Source organism: Protopterus annectens, chromosome 5.part1 (genome assembly GCF_019279795.1).
Source record: "Protopterus annectens isolate FY-2018-M chromosome 5.part1, PAN1.0, whole genome shotgun sequence".
Lineage (NCBI taxonomy): Eukaryota > Metazoa > Chordata > Ceratodontiformes > Protopteridae > Protopterus > Protopterus annectens.
Genome location: NC_056736.1, coordinates 439,986,004 through 440,000,253, shown reverse-complemented (window position 1 = coordinate 440,000,253; position 14,250 = coordinate 439,986,004). Strand labels below are relative to the sequence as shown.

At 36.2% G+C, this 14,250-nt stretch overlaps 1 protein-coding gene across 3 annotated transcripts in view; it reads left to right on the top strand.

Annotated features, from left to right (window-relative positions):
* ILDR2 (immunoglobulin like domain containing receptor 2) overlaps nucleotides 1–14,250 on the top strand; it is a 2,395,614-nt gene that overhangs the window by 1,031,900 nt on the left and 1,349,464 nt on the right. For all 3 annotated transcript variants that reach the window (XM_044073090.1, XM_044073088.1, XM_044073089.1), the window contains exon 3: nucleotides 11,523–11,642. In XM_044073090.1, coding sequence (XP_043929025.1) covers nucleotides 11,523–11,642 — 120 coding nt within the window. The remainder of the gene's footprint in view (nucleotides 1–11,522; nucleotides 11,643–14,250) is intronic.

Sequence of the window (14,250 nt, the reverse complement as noted above, 5' to 3'; positions counted from 1 at the left end):
AAAATTAGAACAGCCGATTTGTATGCTTGAAAAGCATTAAGTTGCAACTTAGTCAATGTAGAGCAGAAAATATATAAACAAATGATCCTCACGAGGGTGAACTTGCACCATCCAATATGCAAATCCTATTATATATTAACCAAAGTAGCAGAGTCTAACATCTAAAAGTTTATTTTAAAAACACTTGCCAGAAAATATTATTAAATAAAAGTAAAAGAAACCCATTAAGTCACTGAGCTTACCCAAAATGGCTGATTACATAGCACATAAACTCATATCTCGCGAGAACAAGCTTGCTCAATTCATGACAGCTGTTGAACATCATAATTCAAATGCCTTAATGAAGTTAACAAAATAGAACACAATGACTTAGAAAATTAATAAAATATATCTAATATACAAAATATAATATTAAAAAATAATGAAATAGTTTCCTATCGGTCAAAACTGGTTTAAGTGAAACAGCATCATTTAGACCAACACTTTTGCCCACTTGTAAGCTGAATAATCCAGCTTTGCTCAGCCTTTTTAGTAAAGTTTTTAATATCACCCATCCTTCTGTCATTAAATAAAATCTGAATGACTAAAAAAGTGAAACCATGGTTAAGGCCTTCCTGTAATACATGTCTCAAAAGGGCATATATACTAATATAATAAAGATGTTCCTTAATTCTGTCCTTAAGAGTCCTGTTGGTCTTACCAATATAGAACTTAGGACATTTAGTACACCTTGCTAAATAAACCACATTTTGTGGTGTACAGTCCACATAATGATTGAACCTGTAGACCTTCAAGGTAGTGGGTTGTATAAGTAAATTATATATAATTGCAATAATTACAATGTCCACTTCTAAAGGTTCCTACTCTTTCTGACAGTGTCTTAGTTTTAGAAAAACCTGTTTTATTACATGGGTGCCTTTTCAAAGATTTCACATTCTTATACGTGATTGTAGGTCTTAGCCCCACTACTCTCCTGATATTATTATTCACTGTCAAAATGTGCCAATTGCTCTGTATAATTTTAAGAATACGTTTGTTGGCTGATGTAAAAGGAAAATAAATCCTGCACACATCTAAATTGGATTTATTAGATAAATCTGCCTGTGGACCATTCCTATTAGAAAGGTATGGCTTACCTTTTTCCTTCCTCTCTCTCCCAACAGCCCTAAAAATACATTCACAATCAGTTTCGTTATATCCTGTCAGCCAGAACTGTTTCTTCAAATTCTCCATTTGAGACATAAGAACAGCATCACTACTAGTAAGTCTGGATAGGAGTAATGCCTGCCCTCTCATAACATTATTGAAAACAAATGTAGGATGCATACTGCTCCTTTCCAAGAAGCTGTTCTTCTTACAGTCTTTTTTGTACATCATAGTAACTAAATTCCCATCAACCCTTTGTAACCTAACATCCAAAAAAATCTCTCACTTGAGTGGACATATGTAGTGTGAACTTCAAAAAAGACGTAGTTTCTTGTAAAAATCTGATGTAATCCAATAGTTCCAATTCTGTACCATACCATATAAAAATATATAATCTGCAAATCATTTATAACTAATAATATATTTCATATGTTGTTTCTTAACTAAAGCTAGGGTATTTTCCCACTGTACCATAACCCTGTTGGCATAAGAGTTTGCACATGGGCTTCCCATAGCTACCCCTGCTATTTGTGTATAATAACTACCATTAAACATAAAAACATTATTTTCTAGCACTAGCTCCATTAGCATACATAATGATGGATGAAATTACTAGAAAATTCACTATTCTCAATTAAAACATTTTTCATAAATTCTAAACTGAAGCATTTGGTACACAGGTGAATAGTGAGCAAATATCACGTGCAACTAATATTTCTTTTTCAGCTAATAGATTAACCTCTATATCTTGATACAAAGAGGTTAGAAATCCATTTGTATCATCTGTTAAATAGCAGGGGCTTTTAATAAAAATGGATGTAAAATCTTTTCTAAATAAATAGAAATAGGCTCAGTTAACCAACTGTTTGTTACCAGAAACAATTGGCCTGTATGGAGGATTAACTAAAGATTTGTGTATTTTTGGTAAACCTTTAATCAGTGGAATAACTGGTGCTTCCACCATAAAAAACTCATATAATTCCTCAGTAATATATCTACATGCCCGACTATCATATAATTCATTGTGTACTCCACAAATGAGTCTCTTCACATCTGCAAGTGTAATTTGTCTATAAGTAGATAAATCTGACAACAATAAATGCATTATATTTAAATAATCGACACGGTTTAGAACAACTATGAGAAATAAATCATATTCACAAGTTCTCAAAAATGCTTCAACCTGTGAATGAAGATTAGATATAAATGCTAGGTTTCTTGAATTTAGCACTGTAAACATTCATTCTTGGAAGTAACAGCTTCAGCATAATATTTCTGCAAGACAACTTTAAATCCAAAACAGTGTCACAAAAATTACAGGAATATAAGAAAGACCTTTCTGCAGAACCTGCAATTGATCACTAGATAAATTAACTGCAGAAAGGTTATATACAAAGTCATTCTCCAAAAATTCTTGACCAAAGGAATGGTGTTCTGCACTCTCGAGTGCTTCTGATGTTTCCTCCCTTGACTTATGGACCTCTGATGATCTCTCCGGTTTCCAGTTGGGAGAGGCAAACTGAGAAGTATATGATTAAAATGAAAGCACTGATCTATTTGGCAATATTCAAAATATATTGTTACCCTTATTTTTATTGTTTGGCTAGAGTTTGTTGTCATTTAAGACCATTTTCCTGGTGTTTTAGTAGTCTGTTCTGTTGTTCCTTTTTGGTTTATACTTTATGATTATCCTCATGGTGAAGTCCGTCTGTGGAGTCAGATGGGCATCATACCTCTCATCCTCTTATAGCAAGAAAGTTGGACAAAACCATCAATACTGGGGAGAGAAAGACTCAAAAATAGGGATACTGTTTAAATATTGTTCTTACAAACTTAGAAAATTGATAGAACAGCAGGTTTCTGTTTAGCATGAGTTTTCTGAAGGGTTTGAAGCCTAAAATGTAAATATCTGTCATTATTTTCTTACTTCAACCCTCAATGATTTCTCAAAGATTTGACAGAAAAGCACAATATTATGAGAAATAGACCCAACATATGAGGCAAAAATCTGGACATTCTGCAAAAATCTGTACAACTGACATATATGATGAGCATGGTTTGGAGGCCCTGCATTTTCTTGGTGAAAAACCTCTGTGGTCTCTCCAACTGCTGTAGGTGTATGGTGAGGTACATGCAGAAAGGAGCATTGTACTCTATTAATGATCTGATAAGGGTCAAGTACAGTGGAGTTTTAACATCCTTAGACCTGGATGCGATGCCCTTATTTATGAGGTGCGCAACATCAAAGGCTTTCCTTACCACTGTAGTATCTTAGTGGTCAAAGTTCATATTGCCATCTACCTGTGTTCCCAGGTCTCACACCACTGGGTTTGAACTTAGGGGGGTGCTGGCAATATTGTAATTAGCAGGGGATTCCACCTTGCCAAATGGGATAATAATGCACTTATTTGCATTTAGTTTTAGATTGTGACTTTGGCACCAGTCATTTGTCTGTGTTAGCCCAGCTGTAATATGTTAACATCATTGGGATACTCAATGACTGCACCCAATTTGCAATCATCAGCGAACTTGGTAAGCCAAAGGCCATCTACTTTAACCTGGACTTCTGAGAAACAGATTCCAAACAGTAAAGGGTCCAGCAGAGAACCTTGTGGTACGCCACTGGTGATGGGTCTAATGTTAGAGGTGGAATCACCAAGTTTGATAGTATGTGCTCTGTCAGTGACCCAGTTGGCTACCCATCTAGTGACATAAGGGTTAATCCCCACCTGTGAGAGTTTCTCAATGTTACCTGAGTTGGAGATTGTGTCAAAATATTTGACTAGGTCAAGATAGGCAATATGCACTGTTTTACCTTCATTCAGGGCTTTGGTGACTTTCTCAAAGAAGTCTATTAGGTTTAATAAGCATGATCTACCCTTAATGAAGCCAAACAGGGTTGGATCTAGAGTTTGCAGGTCACTTATGTCCTTGTTGATAAGGTCCATGATGATCCTTTCCATGGCCTTGCAGATGAGGCTGGTTAGACTTATGGGTCTATAGTTCCCAGGGTTGGTTGATGCCCCCTCCTGCTTTGTGCAAGGGGATTACTGTTACTCTTTTCTGCTCTGCTGGAACAAAGCCAGTTCTCAGGCTATGATTAAAGAGAATGCTAAGTGGGACCACTAGGTTCTGTTTTAGATTGCTTAATAAGCAACCTGGGATATTATCTGGTTCCACTGAGGCCATGTTTTTGGCCATTGAGATCACAGATAAGACCTGATCTCTAGAGATAATAGGCAAAGGACTGGTGTTAGGTATGCTTTGAAGTATGGCTGGTAGGGGCAGAGGGGTGAAGTTTGCACCAAATCTGTCAGCTAGCAGGTTGGCAATTTCCTCTGGTACAGTATAAGTGGTATCATCTGCTACCAGTTCAGCACATAGCTGGGCATTCCCTTTTAGATTTTGGACATAGTTAAAGAATGCCTTATGATTATCCTTAGCAATGGATTTAATTTTACCTTTGCAATTAGCTTTAGAGGACTTTCCAAGATTTCTCATTTGCTTTTTCAAGCTGTGGAGGGAATTCCTTCTCTGCTGAGTCAGTTCTTTCTTGTTCTTAGACATCAGTTTCTTCTTTTTGTTATATAATCTGTTTATACTTGTGGTCCATCAGGGTGGCTTGGTTTTTCAGAGGACCTGGTTTTAATCCGGTCAGGCACAGGTGATTCTATAAAGTTACTTGAGTGTTTATACAGGGCATTTGTATAAACCTCTGCTGTCTGTGATTGCAGGGGTGTAAGACTTTTTATACCACTGTTTAGAAGTCTATAGTTTGCTTTGGAAAAGATTTTTAGTCAGTTTGCTTCTGTGGTGAATACAGATTCAGTAGTTGCTTTGAATGAGACTGATTAAAGATTCAACCTTACTAGGGAGGGCATCACACAGGGTAGAGTGCAGTGACCCCCCCCCCATGTTGGTGAATACTATGTTTAGGACATTTGAGCTCCTGTTCCAGAATATTTGTATTGACAAAGTCCAGGAACCTCTAAGTGAGCATGTTTGTGCTCATGTATGTCACCCAGTCACTGGAAGGATAGCTGAAATCTCTGATGATTAAGGTGTTGAGCTATATGGCAAGTGAATCCAGTAAGTCCAGGTAGGTGGTGTGCTTTTTTTGGTTCATGGTGGGAGACCTATAGTGAGCAATAATGGTATAGGGTATTTTGCCTATAGTTAATTGGACATGGAATAGTTTGAGAGAGTCGTACTGTTTGACCAGACTCGAGGTGTACCTGGCTTTAATGAAGATGGATATACCTCCTCTTTTGGTTCTTTCATGCTCATTTTGGGGTCTAAATGTGTGGAAGGCATTTTAGCCTTGCACGGTCGGGGTGCTCTCCATGGCTTTGAACCATGTCTCAGTGACTGCACAGATGTCAGCATCTTCCAAGGTCTGGAGTGCTTTCAGGGAGTGCAGTTTCATATATAGACTCCTTACAGCAGAACCTTGAGTTTGTCTCAAATGGATTTTGTTATGTCAGAAATGTTGTTTTGACATTGCTTAAAAGGCACTATTGGGGAGTCAAGCACCTTTGCCAGTATCTGAAAGCCTAGACAAGACAGGTGCAGACCATCTCTGGCAAAGCAGCATGGCCTGTCGACCATGTCTTCCCCAGCTGACAGATACTGGATTCCCCTAGACTGATGCCACAAGGTAAGCCAATTGTTGAAGTCAATAATTTTTTGTCTATATTGTGGCATCATCCTGGGTGAAGGTGGAATGCTGCTTGGGGTACAGCCATACCTGCCTGGCACACATAATCTGAGAGTTCAGTCATGTCTCTCTTCATAGCATCCAGAGAGATACATCTCAAGTCATTCACCCCACCAAGGACTATGACAGTGTCATAACAATACTTGTTGTTGAGTCACTTGAGTGCATGTGTGATTTGATGGATCCTAGCACCTGACAAGCAGCTGACCGTGACCTTCTCCTTGTCCAGTCTGGTGAAGGGAACATCTGTGTGTCTCACTATGGAGTTGTCTATGACCAAGACATAAGGTTTTGAGGTGTTTTGCCTTAGGGTTGTATTTGCTGAGACATTAGTGTATGTGTTGTTATGTGTAATGGTTTCTATTTGCATAGCAGTTTGTGCAAATGGCTTGTGTGTGGGAGGTCTCCGATCTTTGGGTAGACTTCTAGTGAGCACCTCCACATATGTGGGTTTATGTGTCGTGACCTCATTTTATGTGAGAGGAGAAGTGTGTGTGCTGACAACCATTTTGATGTCCAGTTTATTGTAGCGTGAGCGATTTGATTCCAGTTTCATAGTATAATTACATCTCTCACATAGGGTATTTGTTTGTTTTAGAGTAATTGGTTGTCAGTATGCATGAGTAAATTACTACATTGCCTCAAGATGTCCATGTTAATCAGGATGGCTGGTGAAATGATGGGAAAATGCCCATCTATTACAGCAGTTTTTTTTTACCATATATACTATTAGGGAAAAGACTGGGCTAGTTGATCAGTTTTTCTGCTAGGACTAACAAAGATGCTTGTTCTATTGAAAGGTATAGATGATAAGTGTGGTAATGCTGCTGAGTGTAACCGTAGTGCAGTAGGGAAGCATGGGAGGATTCTCCTGATAGATGTTTAGTTTAAAATTGAGTTACAAGGTATTTGCATCTATACAGGGCTCCCGTAACCCCTGTTGTATGGTGTGGTGCAATGTGTAATGCGAGACTTAAATACAAGTGAAATTATGACACATTTGAGATAATCTACCAATGGAAAAATACACAGTGAACCTTCCTTCAGCAATCCGTAGCTCAGACAAGGCTGGATCCACACTCTCCTGCCGCATGGGTGCAGGGAGCCCTTCATAATGTAAGATGGCTGGTTTAGTGCTCAAGTCTATCAATAACAAGCTAGATTCAGCAGGCCTGAATCTAATCTATGCTATCTAGATATCAGAACAGTGCAAATCAAATGCAGAGAAGTGCAAAAAAAAAAATACTTAGAGCCCTTTTGTGTGTTTCCCAGCTCAGATAGATCAGGTAAACCTACTGCCACCAGAAGAACAATCCCAGTCCTCCCAATGCAAAAGCACAGTAAAGGAGTGTCCAGAGTGAAATACTACCATAAACAAACTTAAACAGTAGACAATGCTACCACAAACAAACTTAAAGATATAAATACAGAGTGTACTTTAAACAGCTTATGAAAGATTATTCAATAAAAGTACTTTGCTTAGAATAAATGAGCCAAGAGATATTCAGTTGTACAGAATTTATAAATGCACTAAAAACAAGATAAGCCTTTTAGCCAATAAAAAAAAATACATTCAGAAATGTCAAGCGTTTCCTCAACCTCAACAGACCAGGCTACCTCCCAGTGCACTGAATGGAAAATCCACTGACCACTTCAGAGTAAAAACAATTGTTTGCTAGAGTGTAAAAATATACTACTTTATCTAAAAGCTAGCTAGATCAAGTAGAACAGACAATGGGAGGTAAAATTCACCTTTTCAATATAAGCACAAGGAAAGTCAAATAAATAATTCAGGATATCAACAGCAGTGCAGAAAGGAAAGGCAAATAATTCAGGATCTTCACAGCAGTGTAGAAAGGGAGGAGTTTATTAAATTCAATTTACAGTTGGGGTGGGAAGCTTAAAGTCACCAGGTTTAAAAAGCAAATCAACAAATGGAAGGTGGATGGGAAACAGCAGGAAATCACCAGCAGTGCTTTAATTATTCAGGCTACACACCTTTTCAGATAAAACAGAGAACCATAATTTTAGTGAGTATTTAAGAATCACTCAAAATATAGTTTAACCAATTGGAAAAAGCATGTGAAATGAGCAGCTTAGATAATTTGTGTCCATCTATCACACAGAACAAAAACACCAGGCCAAGAAGATTTGTTAAAACAAACAAAAAAAAATGGATCAGGTATCAGAACCTCTAACAGGTCACAGACAAAAAATACAGGTTTTCTCACCCAGCAGAGAATCACCGGCAGTACTTTAATTTAAGCAGCTTCAAATCTTTTCAGACAGACAGAGACTGAGTATTTAAGTATTACTCATTACTCAAGAGATAAAGAATGAAAAAAAAGTGAAGTAAGCAGCCTAGATTATTTGTGTCCACCTCTCATCTAGAACAAAAACACAGGCCAAGCAGACTTCTTAAAACAGAAAACAAAATGGGGCAAGTATCAGAAAGCAGCTATAAAAGGTCACAGACAAAGAATATAGGTTTTCTCACCCAGCAGGGAATCAAGATCTTTGGTGCTGCTCTTTTTGTATTGATTAATTTTGCTTTCTCCTTTGCATAAATATTGCACCATATTAAATCTCTTTTTCTTCAGATGTCTCCTGGTCCTCCTGTTTCTCCTTACTTGGGGGACTTGTTCGATCATGTTGTGATATAACCTGTGTTAGACTTTCTACACTAAATCCTTCACTTCTCAGGTATTCCATACTTCAGCTTCTACTTTACTAATTATCTGTTCTGCGTTCCCTCTCTGTGATCTTATGTTCTGTATTGTGAGATTTTCCACATCTGGATGCCTTTGCCTGTATTTCTGTGTGTGTGTGTGTGTGTGTGTGTGTGTGTGTGTGTGTGTGTGTGTGTGTGTGTGTGTGTGTGAGACAGAGATGTTATAGATGGTTTATGTACATTATGTTAAGGCACTAACCCACTGGAAAGTTCACGTCATATGCTACATATTTCTTTATTTCTTCTACTGTTCAGTCTGATTAAATACCTTGTGAAGGCTAGACGAATCCTCGGTCTCTGTGTGTTGTTTACTTAACCATACAGAAAGCACATATGGTTCCCAAATGAATCTAATAAGAAGAGAAAGAAGACTATGGGAGCATGAGGGGTGTGTGCCTAAAACATGATTGCTGAAGGTGGGTGCAGGTCACTAATGCGGCAACAGGTAGTTGAATAGTGGTATGAGGTATTAAGAGAGATGTACTACCACTGAGGTGGGACATGCCATCTATAGACACACCTGTTGTAATCCCCACATGCACATGCTCTAGATGCTTTTGGACATAGAGCTTAACCCAGAAACATCCTGTCAGCAACCATTCACAGAGACAGAATGGATGGTGCAATAGTTTTCTTTCCTTTCTTCTTCCCAGCTTCATTGTCCCAGTTATTTGCTCTCCGTTTGGGGTAGTTGGGAACAATTACGATAGCCAATAAATTAACTGGGGGAGCAGTGGATATTGAGACAGAGACAAAGAACAAAGAGATGTAGCTACAAGTTTCTCACTGCCACAGGGACCCCTGGTATTCTGTCCTCTACCACTGTGGAAGCAAATGTGCATTGTACAACAAAGTGGACAAGTATACTATATGGCACCTGCTTAGGGAAGTTTATCAGAAATACACAGTGAAGCAATTAGATGAAGAAAAAATTTAAATATGAAACAGGCTTATGGAATTTTGAATGGAGGATTGTTTCATGGTAACTACCTGTGACTGCAGAAATAAGATATAAAATTGTGCAAAAAAGAATATGCAATGTCAAAAAAGAAGAAATAATGGAACTTACTTTTCAAGATATTAGAAATCTTTGATATTTGCTGGCAAATTGTTTCATTGTCCAGAACTGCAGAATTGAAATGATGAGTAGTAATTTAAAAACAATATATCTATATCTATCTATATCTATATATATCTATATATCTTTATATATCTATATCTCTATATATCTATATATCTTTATATATCTATATATATATATATATATATATATATATATATATATATATATAGATATAAAAGAGTTCCTTATTGAAATGTCAGCAGTGGTAATGCTGAGTGCCATCAAGATGAAAAGCAAAAATTGGAAATACAGGTGAGCAGCGACTCTTGGTCATTGCGCTTCTCCTTTAAACTTGTTTTTGCATGGGAGTATGTTCCCATGTATCCCCATTGCAAGGAGAAAAGCTAACCTGTAACATAAAACTTATGTATACTAACTTGGAGTTCACCATACCTCAGAGGAAAGGGATATTTAGAGAAATGGCCATTGTGGATTTTGTATATGTTAGTCTGTTTCTCAGCCATTCAGTCACCATGTTTTGGGACTCTGTCTAGTGGGTCCCAACATTTGAAATGGTTATATAAAGTTGTTTTTTGTTTTACTTTTGGCAATTGCTTTTTTATGATTTTGGTGGTGATTAATGGTAATCACAGATGAGTTTGTTCAATGTTTTGTGTTTTCTGAACAAATGTGTATATTTGTATATACGCACGCGCGCATACACACACACACACACACATGTATATATATATATATATATATATATATATATATATATATATATATATATATATATATATATATATATTTATAGATAGTTAAATAGATATGTATTCATATATATATATATATATATAAATAGCTAGATAGATATAAATATAAATAATGAAATGTCAAAAAAAAGTTAAAAAATTACATAACATTGTTATGAAAAGTACATGGATTATTTGGAAAGGTAAATATTCACATGTTTAATTTAATATAATGTAGCTGAACAAGTAAACACTAATTTGACTGCAAAATCTAATGATTTTTGAAGGAAAAGAACAGGTATGATTAAAATCAGTAGTGGATACTTACTTCTGACTGTTTATGAAAAAAGGAGGGGATGCAATATTCCTTTTTCAACCAATGTTTAAAACTTGATGTTTTTGATGAACTTAAATAAATGATACATCTAATAAAGCCACCCTACTGTTTATGATATATATATATATATATATATATATATATATATATATGGGTTACCATCACCTTGGGCTAAATGAAGTTACTTTGGTTTAGTAGCTCATTTGAAGTATGGCACCTTAGGAGTGCAATATGCTACCTTATGTTATACTATAGTATTAGTAGTGGAACATGAATGGAAGCAGCTAGTTTAAGGGTAGCACTCACAGCTTAAATGTTTCATGTGCCAAGCGCTGAGTAAGTTTAAGTGACATTACCTTTGCCACTTTTCATGAAGGTATGCCTGCTAGAAGCTCGCTAGCCTCTACCAAGGTTTCACCAGGCAATGTAAAAAAGCACCTCCACCTTTTGAGATAAGAGAGCTGGCCATTGCCTGCACTCAGTGAAGCATATGAACTACTAAACAAAACTATGATACCAGGGTTGCATGTCAGAAGTTTCCATCTGTGCCATTAGGACAGACATTTCTTGATGAAAAGTGACACAGATTATTTCAGATGCCATTCGTGTGTGTGTGTGTGTGTGTGTGTGTATGTATGTGTATATGTGTATGTGTATGTGTGTGGTGTCTGTGTGTGTGTGTGTGTGTGTGTGTGTGTGTGTGTGTGTGTGTGTGTGTGTGTGTGTGTCTATTTTGTTTTCTTTCCTGACCATATCTTGTCATTATTTTATTTCAGATGCAGACCTGCAGATTGGCAAACTGCACTGGGGTGACAGTGGGGTGTATTACTGTCTTGTTACCTCCCCCATTGACATCAATGGCAACAATGAGGACAGGATGGAGATGTTTGTATTAGGTAAGTTATCATGTCATTCAGATCACAGTTTTTTTTAAGAACTATACTTTTGATAAATTTGAGTGTTTCAAAATACAGAACTATAATGATTTTACTTTTGTCTGGCTCATCTTGAAGAAACATAGAAGTCATTTATTGAAAACTTTTGTTTATGTGACTAAGTAATTCCTACATGGGAAAAAAGTTTGTATTTGTGGCATTGTAACTAAAATATGTTAACATATGTTATTCTAGATATGGCAGATTTACAGAAAATATACTGAGGTATCTATTTTCTCAGTAGGAAAACATAGCTGGAATAATTGCTGTTGATACTTTAGCCAAAGAATTTGTTGTAAAATTGTACAAATAGTGTCAGCATTAGATAACAGTTGTGTAACTCATAACACATAACTGTCATGCATATTTATCATACATATTCGTATCAATGCTAATACCTTTTAATGTATACACTTTACAGTTTAAAGCTAACAATAGTTAAATTTGTGTCAAAACAGAGACTGAAAAAGAGCAGAATGAAATGGCTAAGCATCGTTTCACTCTGCAGCAATTAGGAGTTTTAGTCTAACAAATCTGTTTTACTGAGTCAAAAAAAATTGTATCTTGTGTCAGTAGCATACATTGTATCAACTGTATATAAAAAAATAGTTCAATATCCACATAAATGACATTCTGGAATGAAGCAAGAAACCAGAAAAACAGACCAGGTACTTCATATTGCTTTGGTGTAAGCATTATTTATGCATGCGTGTATTTATGTACGCATGTGTATATGCACATATGTATATATGTATGAATGCATGTATACATGTACACATGCATATATGTATTGATGTATTTAAGTATTTGTTTATTTCTGAAGAAGTACTTCTGAAGAAGTCTACTTTCAGTGATGCTATATGATATATAGTTAAGTTTTCAGGAGCTCTCATTAGCAGTCACTTACTCCTGAGTTTCAGTTTTATTTGCTTACCAGTGAAAAAAGGGGGTGGTTATATTATATGCTCCACATTCACCTTATACTTCGTGAACTCAGTGAACAGATGGTGGTCTGCAGGAGTGTTTTTGACTTATTTTTGCCTTTTTCTTAAAAAAAAATTAGTGGTTATTCTGAAAATAATGCTGCTTAGAAAAACAATTTACTGCTCTGGAGTTCAGAGTGGCCCAGATTGTGATAAAGGATTGTAAATATCAAACAAAATTTCAAGGCCTGCCTTGAAATAATAATCCATGTTTTCTGATGTGGAAAACTTGGAAACTCTTGAAAGACTTCCAGGAAGGATTAAACTACTGATATGAAATCTCATTGTCTAAAACAATAAAATTTAAAAAAAGACTAAAATTAAGAATTTTCTAAACTTACAAGGTAATGTGTTTAAAGTGGATGCACAAGTTCCAGACTTGCAATAAGTATTTATCTCTGTGGTTGAATGTTCATTTTTATATCACAAGTGTTTGAAGACCCTTGGGAATAACCAAAGATCTTTCAAACTCACTTAGTAGGGATAATGGATGGTGATGAAAAGGACAGTTTGTTTATTTTTCCCTGGATTTAGATTACAGACATTTTGAATGTGGAAGTTAAGACTACTTTATCTGTCATGGATTTTTGTCTTAGAACAAAACTAGGGATATATTAAGAGTTACATTGTTGCAGTTAGTATCTTCAGTTATACTGATATAAATTCCAAATGATCACCTGCAAAAGCAAAGAGCGTGGTATGTAACAGCAAGATTATTGTTTTCTAATATTTTGATCTGCATTTTCCACAAAGCAGAAAATAATGCATTCTGATATCATGAGTGCATATGTCCCATATATAGATGGATACATGGGTAAATATAGATATATAGATGTACTTATTGCTGGTCAATTTGTGCATTGCTTTTGAGGTAAAGTATGAACTTTGGGAATGCCAGATAAGGTCATTCAAGATGAAATGATTTTCCCTGCAAAAACAACTCAGCTATGCAACAAATAAGCCAAATAATATTGACTGCAATTTATGTATTTATTTATATATGATTGCTGCTGAAACTACAGCCCTCTGATCACTGTGCCTAAACTCAAGCCTTACAAATTGTGATTTTGGCTCGTAGAAATTGTTGAATCAGCCCTTATCAATAGGTGTTCTTCCACAATGTAGCATTTGGTTCTTGACCACAGACAGTAATATAAATGGGTCTATATTAGCTTACTGAAAGATATTTTCAGCAAACACCTATTCTTTGACACATAATCAGCGAAAATAAGTTTTGCGATTTGTGAAATTTTCCTAGGGCAATGAAATAGTTGGCCACCTACACAACATTGCCCTTTTCCCCACTGTACTGCAATCTCAGAGTTGGTATATATAGTTAGGGGGGTGTGGGAGGGTGCACCCCCCTCACATTGGTGGGTGGGGGGGTTGATTTAGTTGCGGGTTCCATTGTGCTGCAGGGCAATTGTTTCATTGCCCTGGGAAAATGGGTGAACTAATATAGACCCATATAAATCTGTAAATATTCATTCTGATTTCATTCTGGTTTGAAACTATCGAATGAGGCTATGCAATGACTGTTTTAGAATAAAAATTAAAATAAAATTAGAAAAGAAGAAGAAGACACT